The sequence below is a fragment of the Loxodonta africana genome, chromosome 5 (genome assembly GCF_030014295.1).
Source record: "Loxodonta africana isolate mLoxAfr1 chromosome 5, mLoxAfr1.hap2, whole genome shotgun sequence".
Lineage (NCBI taxonomy): Eukaryota > Metazoa > Chordata > Mammalia > Proboscidea > Elephantidae > Loxodonta > Loxodonta africana.
Window position 1 is genome coordinate 39,873,157 of NC_087346.1, and position 23,099 is coordinate 39,896,255.

The 23,099-nt window shown below is 39.0% G+C and overlaps 1 protein-coding gene across 1 annotated transcript in view; it reads left to right on the plus strand.

The window, feature by feature from the left end:
* The window catches only part of COL25A1 (collagen type XXV alpha 1 chain), a 523,263-nt gene extending 505,558 nt beyond the window's left edge, over window positions 1-17,705 (plus strand). The window contains exons 29-33 of the mRNA XM_010590501.3: window positions 1,988-2,068; window positions 4,647-4,682; window positions 6,297-6,350; window positions 14,969-15,022; window positions 17,580-17,705. Of these exons, the coding sequence (XP_010588803.1) occupies window positions 1,988-2,068; window positions 4,647-4,682; window positions 6,297-6,350; window positions 14,969-15,022; window positions 17,580-17,651 (297 nt within the window). The 3' untranslated portion in view covers window positions 17,652-17,705. The remainder of the gene's footprint in view (window positions 1-1,987; window positions 2,069-4,646; window positions 4,683-6,296; window positions 6,351-14,968; window positions 15,023-17,579) is intronic.
* Window positions 17,706-23,099: the final 5,394 nt, after the last annotated feature.

Below are 23,099 nucleotides of genomic sequence, written 5' to 3' on the forward strand. Positions count from 1 at the left end.
AGTTTGGGGAATCAGTACTGTTCCAGGGGTCAGAGGAGAGAAGCTCATCTATCAACTTTCTGACCTTGGTAGTTATCTAACCTTTCTGCCCACTCTTAACTTCTCTTTGGATTGTAAAATGCCACTTCAGACTAGCCTAATCTCAATGACTGAGGTCAAAGCCACCAAAACTGTGTTTTTTTTAATTCCATAAGTGATTCTGACACACCATTCCCATGAATTTAGGAGATACCCAAGCACCTTTTATATCTAAAATGCCAAGATTTATTTTGTCCACTCTTAATTTCAATTGTTACTTAAATCATAGATTTAAGAAGATAATAATGCTGATTAGCTTTGCAGATTACCTGTGGTAGTCCTTTGACATTAAAAACAATAAACTGGAGGCCCAGGAAGGTTAGATTATTTGCTCTAAATTATACTGCTAGTTAATGATAGCTCTGGGACTAGAATTTAGGTCCAGACTTGAAGTTAGGTCTTTCTGGTGCTGGATTTGATTGTTTATAAACTTGCCTTCTCAATTAATGACCCCTCACTGAAAAGTTTCATAGCCTACTACGGCTGGCTGTGACTAGTTATCATTTCAAGGCCACTTGCTGAAATTCCATCCACATGCAAAGCCGTCGATCTCAAGATTAGACCAGCTAATTGAAGGTGACTGTTGAGCTTTGGCCATAGTCTAACACTGACTCTGACTTGGTGGCATTCCTGGTATCCTACCTTACCTACCAAAGTGCATTTGGATTTTCTATAGTGGTAGCACTGCAGATATATCTTCAAAATCCAGAAAATCCACTGGGTCATGCCAATGTGTTCATTACTTTGTGACCCTTTGAAAGTTCAAATGTTTATGAATATTCAAAGGTTCCATGGATAAGTGTAGTTCGGTGTTTCCAAAAATTTTCTTGTGAGAAGAATCACCTGGGAGACTTTTAAATACCCATTCCTGTTCTACCACTGTCTGGACAGGGCCTGGACTCTGTTGTTTAACAAGTGCCACACTGATTTTCATCATCAGGCATATTGGAGAAATACCGCCCCAGTTAATCCCTTCTGCCATGTGAGCATAATCCTCCCACGTACCCCACCAAGACTCTGTGGGGCATTTGAGTCCAAGAGCACCTTCCTTTCACGCATTTCAAGATTTTCTTGACAGAATTGATGTCTATACTTAAAAGAGGGAAAGTGTACAGGTCAGAACTCTCTTTAGCTCGAAGAGGCTGCTACTGGTAGAAAATAGGTGGACTGTATTCCTACATTTTTAAAAAAACAGCAGGAGACTATCACTTACCATGGTTTTTGTAATGTCACTTTGAGTTAAATTCATACCTCCTTTTTTTCCTAACACTGGACAGACAGTAAAACTACTTTTAAGTTTTTTGATCTTCATGTCCTCTTCTGGGATTGGCAATTTGTTGTCTACCCTGTTGATTAATCCATGTAGGGACTTGCCTTGGCAATGCCAGTGAATGAGGACTTGCTAAATGGCATTACTTCAGACATTGGCTCCTACATGTTTAGCTCATTCCCCTGGGCAAAATGCTTAAAGGCTTAAAATATCTGTATATAACGCTGTCCTGCATATTCCAGTTTTCCATTCCAGCAGAGTGGGTTTTTCCTACTGAACCTTCCTTAGCACCCTCCACTCTAAGTGGCTTTGATTTACTTGGTCACACCACTGTAGTATAAACAAATTTCCTTTAGATATAACTCAAAAATTTAGGAACTTAGTTATATAGATCTTGATTATGAGGAATACATTTTCTTGGGAGTTTTGCTTCCTAAAATATTATTTAACTGTCAATTTCAGTTTATATATTTTTTAAAAAACTTGAATTAATTTTTTGAACCAATGCAAGACAACTCTAGCGTGGCTTTGCTGTTACCTAAAACTGGAATCTGCAACCTTTTCAGAGACTGGCTCTCTTCTCTCCCAGTTTAAAGACCCATGATAGCAACCAAAATTGGCATTTGCTTTTGCATTTAGGGTGAACCAGGGTTAAATGGTGTTAAAGGATTGAAGGGTGAACCAGGTCAAAAGGGTGACAGAGGACCCCTTGGTCTTCCAGTAAGTAAAGAAAACTTTCCATTTCAGTGCAAATCTCAGATTTTTCCTTCTACCTTAAGTAACAACTCTGGTTTACTCCATGGCTATATAACTGTTGAGATTTCTGTAAGTGGAAAACATTATTTTAGAGTAGAGCTCAGTCCAATTTTGTTTTCTCTGGTGTCTCCTTCTGTGTCAGAAAGAAGATCCCATAACAAACAAAGCTATACATGTTCTGTCGTTCTTCAATTACATACATGCCAACCTTACTCTTTTAGGGCTGAAAATTTTTCTCCCATCTCCCTCCCCTTTAAAAAGTATTGTGCTCATTATTTCATAATTTCTCCCAAATGCTTTCATAATTTAGTACAGTTTAAAATCCTCTTTCAATTGCTTTTTCTTCTTCAATACCAAAAACCGTGGCCCTCTGTTGGTGGCAGGTATGCAATTGGCCATCATCAATGGCGTGAGGTCAATGCTGTGCTCCCTGACACTGATCAGTCATATCGTGTTCTAAATGTTTTCTGTTGTTTGTTTTGGAAATGCCCTGCCATGAGATTCTTGGGGGCAGTGGTGGCTAGAATAGAAGAAATATTTTGCAGTTGTTTAGAAGTTTTTATTTTTAATGAAAAAAGGATTTTCCCCTTCCTGCTTTTTAAGCCAGCTTTCTTTCCACAACAACTAAAAATGGATTTTAAAAAATGATTATTGAATATAAGACTTTAGTTTCAAGATTTACTTTGCTTTCTATTCAATGAATGAAAATAAAAGTCAGTTAAGAATGTTATACATTATGTAATTGAAATATTACAGAAAATCAGTAATAGAATATCATTTATACACATATTTGAAGTGAAGGAGAAAAAAATTGGTGACCACTTATTTCATTTCCCCATGGGTACTGTACTTTAAGTTATTAAGGTATTTCATTTCATGTCCAGTCCTTTACCCAGATCAGACATAGTAGATGCTTAATATTCATTTATTTAATGAATGAGTAAATAAAAAAATGAATGCTGTAAGCCTTGTATTAGATGGAGTATAGATCAGATAATACCAATATGATCAATGGACCACGGGCATAAAATCTCTATAACATACGTGAGTCATTTTTTCAGCATTTCAGATGGATATAGTATTATCAGTGAAGGATTTTCCCCATTCCCCCGTTGGTTTTTCAGATGTTAGATTTTCGGTGACGCTGAAGGGAGTATGAAAAGGAAAAAGAAAGATCGTATTTTCTGTTTGATTTAAACCCTCAATCTGATTTCTTTCAAGTTTGCCTTAATTTCTAATTTTGGACCAGTGCTAATTTGTATGCCACCTTTAGCCAAAGTTCACCTGTGTAGCATTAAACAAATAACAACAGCAACATAAATATGTATTTTTTATTATTGCTAACTGAAAGTGTATTTTTGCAATTATAGTATGGATCATAATAGCATTACAGAAAAGGAGTTTTAAAATAAAAAACTAAAAATGTCCCAAATATATATGGTATAGCATCATCGGTAAAATTCACAGCTGGAATAGATTTTTTTTTCACTTTGTGTTATTAACTGCATCTGAAGTATAAAATGGAGACATAGTTCTGCAATCCTGCCAAGAGCATTTATAGGGCCAATGTGTTGTCTTTTTTAAATCACTCCTTGATTTAATCTATACTTTTAAAGAATTAGAAATAAATATTTGGGCTTTGAGATACAAAAGCCACATCAAAGAAGTAATTGTGCTTCTTCTTGAACCAAGCATCAGAAATCTGTCATTTTTTTAATCCTGCCCTATTGATGTATATTCTAGAGTTCAAGATAAAGAAAAACATCATACATTGCCTGAGAACAGAGCTAGAGTTTTAAAACATTTCTCATGCAGTCTTTGATGCAAGGATTATTTAAAATGAAGAATGAATTGGTTTGGGACAGTGATTTTTTGTTTGGTCTCAGGATTCCCCCCCCTACCACCGTCCCCAGTCTTTTTCTGTTCCTAGAAGTCCCTCTAGTGGTGACGATGTGTATAGTAAGAACAACCCAGAAAACAATGAGTATTATTCATGTGAAATCCACCAAGAGTCACCCTCGCATGTCAAAACTCTGCGTTTGTTGTTCATAAACACTGTTTTAACAAATAAAACTAAGTTCTTTTCTAGTCTTCTGAAATTCTAAATGTGATTATAATAATGAGCCTTTTCTTAGGAAATTGGCCGTTATTTTTTCTTCAGAACTTAAAAATCATGTATTTTGAATAGTACAGTCTTTAGAAAATAAATCTGATACGGAAATTTGATAGCCGTTTGTGACTGTATCAGCAATTACTTTGTAGCCCACTTTATAACCTCATTAGCTTGATTTCCAAATAAGAATGTATCTGATAGAAATGTCATTAAGATGCCATCCTCTGTGGGGTGTTTATTGTCATGTGTTTTGTTTTTGTTTTTTTTTAACTAACAATTCGTAGCGATGTGATATTCATCCCAGAATCCTGTGACTACGCATTATGTTGTTTGAAGTGTTACATTGGTTCATCAGTTCCTCATACTAATCTCTGTTCTTGTTATTCGTGTTACACCCACCAACCCTGCTACCAACCCAATCACACACAGGGAGCATCTGGCTTAGACGGAAAGCCAGGATCCCGGGTGAGTCCGTCCCTCGTCTTGCCTCTGATGTGCTTTGTGGCTATGAATTGTGGGCTTCTGGACAGACCTCTTTGCTGAATGTACTCTCCCATCAGTTAATGAGGGGTACGTAGGACTGGAGTGAAGGGGAAAGAAGACAGAAAATAGGGTGGAGCCCTGTTTGCAGTACAGCTTAAACTACCAGAACATCTTTTGAAACCCCAGGTTCAAATCTGGATAATTTGCTAGAAATTACCTACTTGGCTTCATCGTCTTGGTATCCCAAATAAATTTTTTCTTAGCAGAAGGACATTCCCTATAGTTTCATGAAAGATGCACTCTGAAGAGATGAAAATAAATATGAATCTGGCCCGTCATTTTTAACTAACTTTTCCTTTTATGTTGATGTCTATCTCAGAAACGTAATTTCTTCCTTGGAACTAACTTCCAAATCTCTGTTCATAGAAACGACTTGTCTGTCTCCTGTCATTTTGTCTTTTATTTGCTTCTTAACAGCTCCGTCTCTTAAATTTGAGCCACAGATACTCAGGATTTGGAAGTCTTTTTAAAGATGAATTTTTAAGTTTAGGCAGTAAGGAAAAGATCAGTTAAGATTGTGAGAATTCATCAACATTAGAATGAATTTAAAACCATGAATTCTTTCATATCACAAGCCTCTGACAGAATAAACCAGGACAGTAGAACAGGAGTAGAAATACTCTAGAAGAATTGTACTGCAGCAGTTCCTGCACGTGCAAATATGATTATAAATTCTTTGCAAATCCAGGCATAGTCTTCCTGGAAATAAGCAAATATACGTGAAGTCCTTGCTACATTTTTTATAACCTAAAAAGAAAAAGCAAAGCTCTTCAACTCTAAAACCTGCTTCAGGCAGTCATTATTTTCACTGGTCATTGGTGTGTCTATATTCATTCAGATATTACCTCTTCTGGTAGAGAAATCATAATCTTGGAACAGGAGGCCAGAAGGCAATCATGCCATTAAATCATTTCAGCCGCCTGGTCTGGGCATTGTAAGCCCAGTGACTCCGGCCACTGCAGCCAAACCTATAAGAATGATTCCTTCCCTCTCAGCCTTTGCTGCCCCCAGCAATGTTGCAGAAAGTTTAGCTTGAATAGAGACTGTTCTCATTTCTTCAATAATTTGTTTCGCTTGTATAACTGTTTAAGCGTCTTTATCACAGCTGAGAACAAGGCTTCAGAGCATCTCTGGCCAAGGACAGTGGGGGTGGCATCGGACATGGAACTTGGACGTGAGAATGAGGTTATGGGGAGGAAAAACAATTACATTTTTCTTCTTCAGATTATGGGAGCAGAGTGAAGATGTTCCATTTAGGAAAGGAGGAATATATAATTAAATATGACATACGGCTTTTTGTGTGTGCCTTTCACTGAAATACGCAGTTATATAATTCATCCTTTATATATGAGTTTCTCGAAAACCACCGGCCTGAAAGAATCAAGTATAAAGTACTTGGGAAGGAGATGACTTGCCTTACCGATGTTCTTAAGTCTGCATTCACTCAGGAAAGTCCAGGATAAATTATAAGGGCTTTTCTTGTAGCCTTTGTGATATGTCTCATATTATCTTTTTTTTTTTTTTTTTTTTTTTTAGGGTACAGATGGCCCTATGGGACCCCATGGCCCTGCAGGTCCCAAAGGAGAAAGAGTAAGTTGTTCCTGAAGTTACTAAGCCATGTACTAAATAAAGCACAGTGTGGCTTTTCCATTGTAGTTGAACTGAACCATTCACTTACCAGACAAGAAATAAAGGGCTATCTAATATTAAATGGGATCAGAGCCCTGGTGGTGTAGTGGTTAAGAGCTCGGCTGCTAACCAAAAGGTTGACAGTTCAAATCCACCAGTCGCTCCTTGGAAACCATATGGTACAGTTCTGCTGTGTCCTGTAGGGTCGCTATGAGTTGGAACTGACTTGACGGCACCTAACAACAACAACAACAACAATATTAAATGGAAGCCTTCATGACACAGTGGTTAAGAGCTCCGCTGCTAAACAAAAGGTCAGCAGTTTGAATCCACCAGCTGCTCCTTGGAAACCCTATAGGCAGCTCCGCTCTGCTCTGTTCTTTAGGGTCGCTATGAGTCAGAATTGACTTGATGGCAATGGATTTGGTTTTTTGGTTTTAATATCAAATGAAAATAGATTCCATCTCAAGTTTCATTCAGAGCCAAAACACAGAGATGAGAGCCACAAAACATAACCTAGAATATGGCTGCCTTAATAAAAACAGTGCATACATTTACATAGCTAAAATAAAAACTCAGATTATTCTGTCTTAAACCATAAGGAAGATATTTTCATTTGGCCTTAATCCAGAAAGTTGAAGTCAATAAGGCTAAATTTTAAGGACCACATATTTTAGTTGATAATCTTTTATATAAAGCTACTGTATTCATTCAGAGTAAGTTATAGCTTTTTTTTTTTCCTTCAAGGAAATGACAAAACCTAAGTATTCTCCTCCGCATAGTTACACCTGCTCCCATTTTCTAGCAAAAGAATAGCCTGTCTTTCTCTAACCATAAGGAAATAATTTCAGTGCATTATAAAACAAAAACCTTTCACTAACCTCTGTAGTGCTAGGCCATATTTCCATATCCTTTAGAGGAAAAAAAAAAAAAGACATTCAGAATGGAAGATAAATATCTGACACAAAAAAATGTGCTGCAGCATCAGCAGCTGGCCATTTGTCTGGAATTTCTCTCCTACTTTCTCTGCTTTTCTCCCACTTTTTCTTTTCTTCACCTTGGAAAACTCAGAAGTGTTTTTTGTGTGTCTGAGTGGAATTGTGTCATCAATTTTCTCAGATTCCAGAATGGGATGTAGAGAAAGTATCCTAATAATGAGGGCTTCAGAATGCTGGGATGATTCACTATGCAAGTTTGTGGTCTTTTAAAATTAGGTAGATTTTCATCAATCTGGGGTAATGTCCTTTAAAGAGAGCTCTGGGTAGTGATTTCTTTGACATACCTTCCAATTCCATAATTCTGTGAAGTGAATTCATTCATTCAGTAAATATTTAACGAATGCTACCAGTTAAAAACCAGTTGATTCTGACTTAGGGCAATCCCATGTGTGTCAGAGTAGAGCCGTAAGCTATAGGGTTTTCAATAGCTGGGTTTTCAGAAGTACTTTGCCAGGCCTTTCTTCTGAGGTTCTTCTGGGTAGACTTGAACCTCCAACCTTTCAGTTATCAGCCAATTGCGTTAACCATTTATGCCACCCAGGGACTCCTTATCAAATGCTACAATGTGCAAAACACAGTATTACTTCAAGAGTATTAAATGAAAACCTTCTCCTCACACGTACAGACTTTTTAGCAAAAGCCTATTTTGCTAGATTGTTCTGGTACATTGAGTGATACTATTATAATTGATTCATAATCTCACAAAGTTTTATTGATACCTGTCTTAGTCATCTAGGGCTGCTATGACAGACATACCACAAGTGTATGGCTTTAGCAAAGAGAAATTTATTCTCTCATAGTCCAGGAGGCCAGAAGTCCAAATTCAGGATGCCAACTTCAGGGAAAGCTTTCTCTCTCTGTCAGCTCTGGGGGAAGGTCCTTGTCATCAGTCTCCCCCTGGTCTAGGAGCTTCTCAGCACAGGGACCCTGGGTCCAAAGGACACGCACTCTTGGCTTTACTTTCTTGGTGGTATGAGGTCCCCCGTTTCTCTGTTCACTTCTCTTTTTTATATCTCAGAAGAGATTGACTTAAAACACAACCTAACCTTGTAGATTGAGTCCTATATCTTTAACATCATAGAGGTAGGATTTACAAGATGTAGGAAAATCACATCAGACGACAAAATGGTGGACAGTCACACAATACTGGGAATCACAGCCTGGCTAAGTTGACACATATTTTGGGGGGACACAATTCAATCCATGACAATACCTTATACATACTGATGCTGCAAAGGAAGCAGCTCTTTTCCTTGACTTAAGAAGGGCTTACAGTCTAACTGCAGAGTTAAAAAAAAAAAAATTATCCAAGACGTAACCAGGGACTGAGGCCAAAATGAATACAAATAGCACAGACTGCACATACAAGGATGAGGAAGGCTGGCTTTGTCCAAGAGTGCTTCTAGAAAGAAGGTGCCCTAAAGGAAGATATAATCTGAAAGAATATAAATGCCCCACAAATGTGCAATTGTCATATTTTCTAAGATCAAACCAATGACTTCTAGAGATAATCTGAATTGAAAATAATATTTAAAAGCTGAGAGCTTCAATGCTGCTGGTAACGCAGATGTGCTTTCAAGCATTGTAAAGAAACCCAGCGCTTGTACTAAAAATGGAGCAGCAAATCTCAGGCAGTCTTTTGGCCAAATGCCCTGGGGCTCAAGAGGGTTTACCTTTTGCTAAATCAGCTGCTACTTCCGAACGCTTCAGAGTGTCACAAGAGTATCAAGTCTCACTGCTGGGGCAGAATTAACCAGGAGAGCAAATGAAATCGCTAAGAATTTTTGAAGGCATAGTTGAAGTCAAATGGTGCGCAGCGTAAAGTGCTACACTTGTATTTACTCAGCATGTTAACTATCTTAACTGGATCCGATGTCAGTTCTCTCTAAGTGCCCCTCACCCAAAGTGCTAAACTGAAGTGAGATTCTCGAAGTTAATTGACCAAGGCTCCATTTGGGCTCTCTTGACAAAGTTTCAATTTTGAAGAGGCAGGAATCAGCAAAGGGAGTGATTCTAGAATAATTCCTACATATAGACATGCAAATTAAAGAATTTAAATGAAATTAGACGAGCCTACAGGAAACCAGGCATTTGACAGGCAATGTTATTCATCAACTGTCAAATATATGACTGGCAGGATTCCTGTTTGCCTCCCCGTGCACTTGATGCTGCCTGCCTTCTTCATTTGGCCCTGTAATTGCTTAGGAACTCTGGTAGAGTGTGTTAAGTTTGAGAAGTTCGAAAGTCCTTAGCCCCTGGGTGGTGTAAATGTTTTAGCCCTTGGCTGCTAACTCAAACGTTAACAGTTCATATCTACCCAGAGGTGCCTCAGAAGGCAGTCCCAATGATCTGCTTTGGAAGATTCCCTTAAAACCAAACCCATTGCAACCCCTAGTGACCCTCTAGGACAGAGCAGAACTGCCCCATAGGGTTTCCAAGGCTGTAAATCTTTACGGAAGCAGACTGTCACATCTTTCTCCCACAGAGCAGCTGGTGGGTTCGAACTGCTGACCTTTTGGTTAGTAACTAAGCACTTAGTAACTGAGTAACTACTCTGCTACCAGGGCTCCTTTCCAAAAGATTACAGCCATTAGAAATCCTATGAAGTGCAGTTGCTGGTTGCCATCAAATTGGTTCTGACACATGGCGACCCCATGTGTTAAAGAACGTGTTAAAACATTGCCTGATCCTGTGCCATCTTCACAATCATTGGTATGTTTAAGTCCATTGTTGCTACTTGTGTCAGTCGATTTCACTGAGGGATGGATTGTCCTACTTCAACCAAACATGATGCCCTTCTCCAGAGATCAGTCCCTCCTGATGATGTGTCCAAAGTAAGCAAGTTGAAGTCTTGGGCATATTCTGCAATCCATAGGGTTTTCTTTGGCTAATTTTCAGAAGTAGATCACCAGGCCTTTCTCCCTAGTCTGTTTTAGTCTGGAAAGTTTGCTGAAACTTGTCCCCAATGGGTGACCCTGCAGGTATTTGAAATATCAGTGGCATAGCTTCCAGCATCGTAGCAACGTGCAAGCCATCATAGTATGATAAACTGACACACAATTGGTGGAAGCCATGGTATACTCATTATTAAAACAAATAAAACCATGGTTCTCAATCAGAGGAAGAGGGCAGGAGTAGTGGGTATATCAAAATAGTCTGGAATTGTTTTCAAACTAGACCTACTCCAGATTATGTGAACCCTCCTTTTCAGGTATCAACTCCCACTAAACACACACACACCGCTGTTTTAAAATTGTAAGTAACACTGCCAGATCAAACTGAAAGACACTGATTTTCAATTAGTGCTCTTTGGGGTCCCTCTAATTATATAATACTAATAGTAGCTACTAGCTGTGGAACATATTATCTGCCAACAGTTCATATATTAAAATTGCACTTAATCTTCAGAACAATTCTTGCAGAATATGTATTGTTATTATTATTTTACAGCAAGTGAATCTAAGGCACCAAAAGGTTTAAAAAGTTGCTTGGGGCCACACAGCCAATAAGTGACAGATTTAAATCTGCCTGGACACTTTACTGAATGCAATTGCTGCTCTTTTTGTAATAATTATAAAGTAATAATGGGTAAAAGTTCAACTAGCTTTTATTGTATTTATTTTCAATAATCTCAAAAAATTTAAACACCTATACCATATGACCCTCTAAGGACAGTGCTAATTAGCTCTACCAACCCCTTAAAACCAAAAAAACAAACCCAGTGCCGTCGAGTCGATTCCAACTCATAGCAACCCTATAGGAAAGAGTAGAACTGCCCTATAGAGTTACCAAGGAGCGCCTGGTGGATTCGAACTGCCGACCCTTTGGCTAGCAGCTGTAGCACTTAACCACTATGCCACCAGGGTTTCCACCCCCTTAAGTTTAGATTAAAGAAGAATATCAATAAAAACCAAAAAACCCATTGCCTTTGAGTCAATTCTGGCTCATAGTGACCCTATAGTACAGAGTAGGACTGCCCTAGGGTTTCTAAGGCTGTGATCTTTACCTAAACAGACTGAGGCATCTTTCTCCCACAGAGTTGCTTGTGAGTTCCAACCACGGACCTTTTGGCTAGCAGTTGAGCACTTAAGCACTGCGCCTCCAGGGCTCCTTTTGAAGAATGTTAATAGTGACCTGAAACTTGCTCACATGGGAATCTGGGGTACACAGAAGCCAGGGCTTCAAATCGGTTCAGTCATGGCAGATGAAGCAAAACCAGAACAGACCTGACTTTATAATTTGGGGGTTCCAGAATGATAATTGGAACGGGAGAAATTACAGGTCGAAGCCCTGGAATGGGAACTGGGAAGAGGCATAGTGAGTCCTTTCAGGGTCTAAGATTGGATTATTGGCAGGACTGTGGAGAGGGACACACATTGAAACAGGTGTGGTCAGCCCCCATCTTTGAGCGTGGCAGCATTGTTTCCTTCTTTGCTCAAAATCCAATGGGCAAGAGATTTGGTTGCTATGCAATGCATATGCTTCCCTTGTTTTCTAAGAGGGAGATGATTAGGTTTCTAGCAGGGCTTCGACCTGTAATTTTTCCCGTTCCAGTTCACCCAAGAAGCCCTGGTGTCACAGTGGTTAAGAGCTCGGCTGCTAACCAAAAAGGTCGATAGTTTGAATCCACCAGCTGCTCCTTGGAAACCCTATAGGGCAGTTCTACTCTGTCCTATAGGGTCTCTATGAGTTGGAATCGACTCAAAGGCAACAGGTTTGTTTTTGTTTGTATTTTGTTCACCCAAGTTTTTAAAGTTCGGTTCTGTTCAGTTTTGCTTCCTTGGCTGTGGCTGAACCGGGAAGAACCAGTTCAAATCCCTGAGAGAAACATGAGCATACTGTGTGGCCCTGCATGCACACTTACCAGCTGAATTTAGCATTTTGCCTTCGAAGAAAGATTTACTAACTCATAAACTTCCTCAGGGGTGTGGCAAAAGAAGGTAGTGTCTTCTGTTTGGCTACTCATATAAAGTTCACTGTTAATCCTAAAGGGTTCATGCTAAATACTGGCAAACACTTGAGCTTTGAAGGTGGCAGCAGAAGAAAACACAAATTTGAAAAGCAGAACATCTTTCTTTAGCTATGATCACAATTATTTCATATTCATGGACCACCTTCAGTAACACTAATTCTGGGTAAGCATTCAAGATTATCATTTCATGTGGGCAGGCCATTCTATTTAAATATGTACTTGGAAAGAAAGTAATGAAGGTACTATTTATTGACATTACCAGGCATTTATTGAGAGGAGTAAAAGTTTTTAAACCCTCTTTTTTGGAAAAGAAGCAAAATATGTTTGAGACTGTATTGACTTAGATTGATACTTTCAGTCAACAAGTATTTATTGACAGGATTCTATGCACTGGGGATGCCTTGGGAACAAAACTAGAGGCCCCACTGGCATTAATCCAAAAAACACAAAATAATAAATGTTGGAGAGGCTGTGGAGAGATTGGAACACTTCTACACTGCTGGTGGGAATGTCAAATGGTGCAACCACTTTGGAAATTGATTTGGCGCTTCCTTAAAAAGCTAGAAATAGAACTACCATACGATCCAGCAATCCCACTCCTTGGAGTATATCCTAGAGAAATAAGAGCCTTTACATGAACAGATATATGCACACCCATGTTTACTGCAGCACTGTTTACAATAGCAAAAAGATGGAAGCAACCAAGGTGCCCTTCAACAGATGAATGGATAAATAAATTGTGGTATATTCACACAATGGAATACTACACATCAATAAAGAATAGGGATGAATCTGTGAAATGTTTCATAACATGGACAAATCTGGAAGGCATTATGCTGAGAGAAATCAGTCAGTTGCAAAAGGACAAATATTGTACAAGACCACTATTAGCAGAACTCAAGAAATAGTTTGAACAGAGAAGAAAATATTCTTTCATGGTTACAAAAGGCGGGGGGAGAGGGTGGGAGAGGGGTATTCACTAATTAGATAGTAGAGAAGAACTACTTTAGATGACAGGAAAGATGACACACAATGCAGGCAAGGTCAGCACAACTGGACTACACCAAAAGCAAAGAAGTTTCCTGAATAAACTGAATGCTTCGAAGGCAGTGTAGCAGGGGCAGGGGTTTGGGGACCATGGCTTCAGGGGACATCTAAGTCAACTGGCACAATAAAATCTATTAAGAAAACATTCTGCATCCCACTTTGGAGAGTGGCGTCTGGGTCTTAAACGCTAGCAAGCGGCCATCTAAAAAAAAAGATGCATCAATTGGTCTCAACCCACCTGGATCAAAGGAGAATAAAGAACACCAAGGACACAAGATAATTATGAGCCCAAGAGACAGAAGGGGCCACATAAACCAGAGACTACATCGGCCTGAGACCAGAAGAACTAGGTGGTGCCCAGCTACACCCGATGACTGCCCTGACAGAGAACACAACAGAGAACCCCTGAGGGAGCAGGAGAGCAGTGGAATGCCGACCCTAATTTCTCGTAAGAAGACCAGACTTAATGGTCTGACTGAGACTAGAGGGACCCTGGTCGTCATGGTCCCCACACCTTCTCTTGGCCCAGGACAGGAACCATTCCCAAAGCCAACTCTTCAGACAAGGATCGGACTGGACAATGGGTTGGAAAGGGATGCTGGTGAGGAGTGAGCTTCTTGGATCAGGTGGACACTTAAGACTATGTTGGCATCTCCTCCCTGGAAGGGAGATGAGAGGGTAGAGGGGGTTAGAAGCTGGCGAAATGGACACAAAAAGAGAGAGCGGAGGGAGGGAGCGGGCTGTCTCATTAGCAGGAGAGCAATTGGGAGTATGTAGCAAGGTGTATATAAGTTTTTGTGTGAGAGACTGACTTGATTTGTAAACTTTCATTTAAAAAGAATTTTTTTAAAGCACAATAAAAAAAAAAAACTAGTACAGTGAAGCACATATTCTGGTTAGGATGGCAGAGAATAAACTGGCTAACATTCGTGTGTCTCCCCATGAGGTGAGTGCTGTAAAGTAAAATACAGTTCAGAAGAGGGAGAAGGTTCGCTGAAGAAGAGACATTGGATGGGGGAATCCGTTGGATAGATGGGGGGGAAAGAAAAGCAGTTTTACATAAAAAAGTAGTAACTTAAAATAATTAGTAACAAACGTTTCACACTAATTGTGAAGAAACCCAGTTACAGTATTTTAGATAAGCAAATCTGGGCAGCAGCAGTCTCTTACTACCCTTCTTTCATAGGTGACTTTAGTAAAATTTGCTTTTGTGGATTACTTTTACTGTATCACTGGCAGTGACTCCTAAGAACCTGAATCTTTGAAGCTTTAATAAAAAGGTACTTTGAATTAAAAAAAAAAAAAAGTTGCCTTTGGGTCAATTCCACTCATGGCAACCCGATATATGCAGAGTAGAGCTACTCCATAGAACTGTGCTGTGACCTTTTGGAACCAGATAGCCAGGTCTTTCTTCTGAGGCACCCCTGGATGGTTTCAAACGGTCAACCTTTCGGTTACGCCGCCCTAAGAGGTTTTATTAAACTCATGCCATAAGAGAAAATGTGTGTGTATGTTTGTGAGTATAGGTGTGTGTGGTTTGAACTTTTCGCCTCTCATTCTAGGGTGAAAAAGGAGCCGTGGGAGAGCCAGGACCCAGAGGGCCCTACGGCCTTCCTGTGAGTTCAGTGTCACTTGTGTTGCATGAATAGATGACCTGTCACTGAAACCGTTAACTCTTCCCTCACGGGGCGACTAATCATCTTACGGGAGCAAAGAACAACCACTAATTATCTAAAGAACCAATATAACCATGTCCTTCAGAGCTAGGCCATCGTCAGTGTCTCACCCACTCCATCCTTCCCCCACATCCCTCAGCATGTACAGACACACACCCACGCACTTGACAAGATTGGGAGGACCATAGATGTCTATGGGAAAACGGTGCTAACCTGAAAGCAGGATTCAGGCTCTCAGGTAACGCCCCACTGTGCCATCTGATGCCAAGGGCATCCATCACTGGCATTTCCTTCAAAGGTCACTGTCTCCAAAAACGGGTGTAGCAGCTTTCATGTAAAACAACCGCTTTAGACTTTATCTTTTCACATAGGTCTTTTGCGAAAACTATCCTTGCTAATAAAAGGTATTCCTCAAATGAGGGTGATGTTGACAATGACGTCTGCGTTTCTGACCTTCCTAAAGGACGGGGATGACAGATGAGCTTCAGCATGTCAATAGCATTCTATCTGCTGAAAATTCTCAGTGGCACCGAATTCAAATTGAGGCCTCAGGTTTACTTCAAAAACATTATCTTTGGTATAACTATAATTGATTCATTAGGAAAGGGTAGGACTACAATGGGAGACATTGTATTAAGTTTTTAAACTCTGTGTACCTTCCCCATTTGATAAACTGTATTAAGAGACTTAAACCATGATTAAGTTCCTGCTTTTTAAGAAAAAAAAAAAAAAAGATGCTGGTTTTGAAATAGATTTCAAAATTGAATTGACAGAATCAAAGCACCCTCTCAGTAACTTTGGAGGGACCAGTCAATTGACACTATAAGGTTATCACTGCAATCCTCTGTATTTCGGAAATGAATTTATAATCCTTGCATATCATCCCTGATGGCTCCTTTTATATTTGAGGATCATTCACTTACAAAGCTCACTTAAAAGCAATTCTTACGTTGCTCCCTTCTCAGGCTTTATGGACAAGATGCACATCTAGCCAAGTTAAGACTACATTTAACGAACAGTTTTCACGTTCTTTACTCATTTATGAGCTAATTACTGAGTTAGCAAATTAAAGTATCAGGGAACATTGATTCACATAGGCTGTTAGTGCTGGTGTGTTTTTAAATCAACTCAACAGTATTTTTGCTTTTGACTTAACCCTCAACTAATAACTTGCATACCAAGCATCAAACTTCAGCAAAATATCATCTGTCTGTTTAACCCTCCATATAATAAAAATTTTCATGGGTCTTACCTGCAACATTAACAGTCTCTTCACTCGAAGTAGTGAAAGCAATTTGTATTACTAATCAATGAGAATCTTTTCCACTTTTCTGAAGTAGTTGTTCTAACACCAGTGTTGCATGCCCAAGCAGCCTTAAATAAAACAATAACCTATTCATGAAACTAAGGAACACTAATGTAGCGCCTATGATTCTTTGACAGGGGAAAGATGGAGAGCCTGGCCTTGATGTAAGTAACACATATAATAAACATCTTCTGATTTTTTCTGTGCGTATAGCTGTGCACGCAGACAGCAATATAAAATACGCCACTCATGTTTGCATGAGATAAATATAAAAGGGAAAGCAGAATTAGCTGGGATCAAATTAATAACTGACAGTTGATAGTGGCACTTCAAAATGATTTCCCAAATTAGGGACATTCTTAACATCAGCAGGTGAACTACTTATGTAAAAAATATGCATGAAATCACAATATCTCTCATATGTTTATTCTCCACACTGCTGGGCCATATTTTCTTCCTTTTGCCATTGAAGTCTGTGTATATCTTATACTAATGCAATTTTATGAAGATAGAGAATGTCAAAAGTAAATGACTCTAGGAACTATCACTTGCTTATCCTTTATCATGTGAATAATATAACAGAAAAAGTAGTAATAGTCACTGATTGTTGAGCACCTATTATGAGCAGGGTTAAGTGCTATGGCTGCCAACCAAAAGGATGGCAGTTCGAATTCACTGGGCGCTCCTTGGAAACCATATGGGGCAGTTCTGCTCTGTCCTGTAGGGTCACTGTGAGTTGGTATTGACTTGAAGGCAATGGGTTTGGTATGGTGTTTTTTATTATGAGCAGGCATCATGCTGGTACTTTACATGCATCACCTTATTTAATGTTCACAACAGTCACAGAACTAAAGCGCAGAGAGGTAAGTGCTTTGCCCAAAGCCACACAAATCTGTGAGCTTGCTGGGATTCAAACTGTTATCCTGGTATTTGTTCCACTATGCATTTCTTAGGTGAAAAGGCAAGAAAACCTGTTACATATAGATCCTTATGGTGTTAGAAAATGGTTAATTTCTAAGTGCTAGTTTTTTTTTTTTTTTTTTAGTTTACCTAAGTTTTGAGGTTGCCTGGCATGCCATTTTTCTTTATATCTGAGTTCCAAAACATGCAACCGTAATTTTTTTTTTCCTCCAATGTAACTTCACCACAGTTAAACCAATACATCTATTTGGTTTCCATTTTATCTTGTAGGGCTTCCCTGGCCCGCGTGGTGAAAAGGGTGATCTAGGAGAAAAGGGAGAAAAGGTGACGTCTCCGCCCTAGCATGCGCCTGGCTTGATTCTTCTCTTGTGGTCTGCTTTGCTCTTAACCTGTGCAATTCCATTATACTCCTAATCTCTCTCCATCCTGTGCACCAAAAACACACCATTGTCTGATCTAAAGAACAAGGTCTTTAAGAGGAGTGAGGAAGCCCTCACAGCTAGAAATGAGGGCACTGTCTAGCATAGAAGAAAAACATTACAATCCCCAGATTTCCAAACTGCAGTCTTTCAATCACCTGACATCAATTTGCTGAAAAATGGAATGTCCAGAAATTCTTGAAAAAAACAGAAAAAATAGGGCATTAATTGCATTACAGGGAATTAGCGTAACACAAATCCGCAGTGGCCTTCTGTCAGAGCTCATCTAACCCTGTAAAGCCAGCATCTTATTTATCATCACAGCATCCCCAATACAAAGACAGAAGGTATGTTCTGTACCTTCCTTTTTGGTTGGAAAACAGAGAGTAAGCTTTGTGACCGACAAACCACAGTGAGTCCGTTATTCAGGGACTAGGACCTGCTGCTTTTAGGCTCAGAGCTGACAGCTGCAGAGTTTATAAAATGAAGATATCAGAGTATTTTATGATCTTGGTGTTTCGGTTTTACCTCAGGACCATCAGCTCCAGCGTATACCCAAAACCAAAGCCACTGCCGTTGAGTTGATTCTGACTCGTAGCGACCCTATAGGACAGAGTAGAACTGCCTCATAGAGTTTCCAAGGAGCACCTGGTGGATTCGAACTACCAACCTCTTGGTTAGCAGCCGTAGCACTTAACCATTATGCCACCAGGGTTTCCAGTGTATATAGAACCCCATATCAGGCAAAATGGTTTTATGTCTGAAACCAAAATTTGGATTATGGATTTTAATAATCATTTCTTCCTTCCCTTTCCCTTGTTCTTTTCTCCCTTTTTCTTTCCCTCTCTTTGTACTTTGCTTGGGTATTTGGCCTGATAGTAGATCTAAAAGGGATTTTTTTTTACCTTGGGCACAACAAAACAAGCAAAAACTCAACACCTCAGTGTATTAGTGAAAATCTCTAAGTTGATGGATGAAATTGCACTCTTACAGTGCAAATTTAAGCCAGTTATATTTCTTGGATTAATTCATGCCCTGCTGTACTTAACTCTGTTTTAAGAACCCTAGGAAGTCTCTTGAACAGTGAAGTTTATAGCTATTGAAAAGCAAGGCCGAATGAGAATTGTCAAAAAAAAAGGCTATAAACCCTGCTGTGTATTCCTCAGGTCTTAAACTTAACCTCTCATCGGTAAGAAAGCCCATGTGTTTGGTTGTCTAAAGGTACTGCCACCACCACCATTATTATCATCACATTTATTGAGCACTTATTATATGATTTCCCAAGAGCTTTACCGTTATTATCATCACATTTATTGACCACTTATTATATGATTTCCCAAGGTATTTTTTAACCTTTTTAACAACCCTCTGAGGTTGGTACTATTATCATCCCCATTTCACAGACAAGGAAACAGAGGCATGAAAATGTTATTTTAATCTGAATTATAAGTTCTAAACTAAAATATACTTGTTTTGAGATAAATCGTGCGTGCAAGTTTTTAGCCCAGGTGTTTGTTCTTTAAAGATTATATGTATTTATATTTCTGTTTAGCTAATTGGGTTGTATGACTCTAAAATTTTACGTACTCAAAAGCATGTTACCATTATTCACTTTTATGCTTTTAAACAAGGAAGAAATTACCAATATGATAACTTACGGAAACATAAAGCTACAAATTTAATCCTCAGACTAATAGAAATCACCCATAGGAACATATTTTCATGTTTCAGAACCCACGATTAGAAGCTTTATGTTTAGGAAAATTAGACTCTAAATATGAACACTTGACATATATCATTCTTTGACGCAGGAGATAAAAATTAGCAAGAGCCCTCACATGCTTACCCCCACACAACAGATGGTTTTGTGTTGTATGGCGTATCACTACCTATCACAAAACAATGTCGATTAATAATATTGTTACGTTATTCTTTGTGCATTAGTGTCTGCTTTCCATGAAGCTTGGGGCTTACTAAAATATTACTGAAAAATGATTCTCATAGCCTGTCACAATCAACATTCATAGGACAACATTTTTCTGTTGAATGGTTAGTCTGAGTTGATTTACCAAGCAAATAATGAATTGAATTCTAAATTAATAATACCTAACGTACCTGGCCTCAGTCACACCTGAGAGAAAAGAGTCCACTGCCTCCTGGGAGGAAAGAACTCACCCAAACAAGTTTAAATCAATTTTATGGCATGGCACTGAAAAGTAATTTGCTAAAGGAGGAAGTCAGTTCTTCTGGCATGAGTGAGCAGTTTACTCCAAAATCCGTCTCCTGTCTGATCCCCATCACATCTGCTCTCGTTTCACCCTGGTTTCTCCCATCTCTGTCCTTGATAGTGAGCAAATAACCACGCAGGGTTTTTCTTCTTTCCTGGTATTCAAGAAGCCCAAATGGTTTTGATTCTGAGCCTTCCGATGCAATCTTTTTGGCACACAGGAGATAAATGAGGAGCTTTCGCTCACTCTGTCAGAATGAATGCATTAACGTGAATGTGAATCACATAGACTTTGTTACATGTGTCTTTTCACCTTTGAATATTCATGTTGTTTTGCTCCAGAAATTATTTTAGTTTTTTTTGTAACTCTCATCCTGATTGCTGAATGGATACACCAATTTAAATGTGTATTGAGTAGTGTTTTTCTATTCTGTTTGGCACCAACTCCCTGTCTATAAATACGCAGAGATACTCATGAGAATGAGAAACAGTTGGGGTGCATTCCATCCTTCTCCTTTTGCCTCCTTTCCTTAATTCTCCATCCCTATGATCCATGCAAATTCCACACAACCTTCACCTTGATTCCTAAATACTAATTTCCATGGCTACATTCCAACTATATAATTACCCCACCTACTTCATTGTTAGTATTAGCTCAAATGAGTCCAAACTGCTTATTCTATCTTGAAGAGACTTTTTTTTTTTTTTTTTTGGCTCTTGTTACATCATAGTCAGCTGGAAACTCATTTACCATTGTGAACACCTGGCATGAGATCGATAAGAGAGTGAATTAAAGAGGATTCCTGGGCTTAGAAATAAGTCTTGTTCTCCAGTTGGCATTGCTGAGAAATCTAAACATTTTTTGAAATTTATTTACCTGACTTAATAAAGGAAATTCTTTGCTTTTAGTTTTCAAAAATAGAATGTTAAAAGAAATAGACTTTCATAATGCACTGAATACTTTTTTAAGGAGAGCTATAAAAGATAATAAAAAATTGGATACATTTCAGAAAGATAGACACTGTTAATACTCTTTCCTTTTCTTCTGGCTCAAAGTAGCTTTCATCTGTTACAGGATTAGAAAAAAAAAAAAAGCAGGTTGAACGGTATTGAAAATTAGGCGAAGTGTCTATCCAGTATTCCTCTGAAATTCACTCGCCACTGGCTGACCTCAATACAATTGCTATATGTCATCCACGGCAGAAACACCAAATTCACAATGACTAAGACATTGTGATCTAAGTTAGCACTGATCTTCCTTTCTAATGTGCCAGTCTTTTAGGTCTCCTTTCATCTCATTGAGTATCTTAAGTAAAATCCCACGTTAGGATTAAATTAAAAAAAAAAATGCTGCCCAGTATCCATCTATGCATTATCACTCCAAAAATAAAACTTATCTTTATAATGCCATGCCTTACCTAAATCAGAAAACAGTGGTAAATGCCCTTCCAGACTTTGATTGGCTAGACCATCTTTTGTTTTTTCCCCCCCAAATAAAACATGTCTTTTATCTAAACCCTTGTATCCACAGGGGGAAAAGGGAAAGAAAGGCAAAAAGGGGCCTAAAGGGGAGAAAGGAGAACAGGGTGCCCCTGGATTAGATGCACCTTGCCCATTGGTATGTCTGACTCATGGAACTCTGTCTCCAGATGTCATGTGTAAGGGGATAAGATGGGAGAAGAGCAATCTAGAGGGACCGGTAATGCAAGCCTTCTGTTTGGGGTCATTTAACATAGACTTTAAGGTGACTGGAAACATCTATCTTAGTCATCCTGATATGTTCCACACCTTGTACCTGGCCATTAGCTATACCTGGTTTCTTAACACACAAGTATCTATTATGTGCAACTGGAACCTGAATATAGAATCTGAGGAGGAACCAGAGTGCTATTCCATACACCTCAAAAGAGGTCACTGTTCACAGACAGCCCTATAAAAAAGAAATATGCCTAACTTGTTTAATTTTGTCCTGCTTCCCTGTATGTTACTTTTCCCTTCAGACTTGCTCCTCTCCCAGTCTTTTGTTGTTGTAGTTATTTCTTCAGCAGAATATGTGCCTTAAGTGATTTCTTGTGTTAGTAACATTATGAGTTAATCTTTACAAACAGGGATTCCGTGGCGTTAAGGGGGAAAAAGGGGAGCCAGGCCAGCCTGGCCTGGATGGGCTGGATGCCCCTTGCCAATTGGTACAGTATTTCTCTTTCCTACCACCCTGCATGCGATTCCTGTGTTTATTTTATAGTCATCTCTGTCAGTGTAAAGTGGTGCTTCACGCAGCGAACTTTACGTGATAAACTTACTGCATGCTTGTGCATGAACAGGCTCCTTCGGCACTTTTTTGCAAAGTGAAGGGAGCAAGTACGGGTGTCTATCAGTGAATGCAAATTAACCCCCTGGCACTGTCCTTACAGCTGATGTGACACGGTATATCTGTGTTCTTTGCAGTTTTAATTTCTTGGATAAATATTTAAAGAGTACTTTAGAAATTATATCACAGTTTTCTATGTAAAGGCACTGCTAGGCCCTAAATTTGGTTTCTGCCCTTAAATATAACTCTCCCTCCCCCCCGCTTCTCTAAAAGAAATAAAGGCTTTTTGTCCTCTTTAAATTTCTGCCAGGCTGTAAATAAGACCAAACCTACAGACTTAGCTTCTGTGGCCAAACGTTAACCAATTCAAGAGAATGATGTTAAGAGACCTTACGAAAGAAAACCAATCTTCTCTGAGCTTCTAAAGATGATAATAGTCTGCAGCCCAAACCCTCTTCTTTGCCATGTAACCTTTTGAACTTAATGGTCTCTCCTTTTGAAACTCACTTTCCTGAAGTAGACATATCTCCCCTATCTCCATTGGCATGAACTCAGAATCCTTCTTATACTAAAATCTAAAATTCTACTGGTTGATCCTTCTCCTTGTACCAATCTGGCATTACCGAATTTTTTCCCAAATATTTTAGAAAGTTATTTCAGCTACCTTGTTTTGTTATGTTATTAAACACTTAAATGGAAAGCATATTCATATTTTCTGAGGTATAAAAAAAGAAAAACCTTTATGATTGAGTTGATGGTTATCTTTTGTTTGCATGTTCTTGTATTATTCTTCTGTTCTAAGCATGATTCTTTAAAGATAAATTTATACTTCTCTA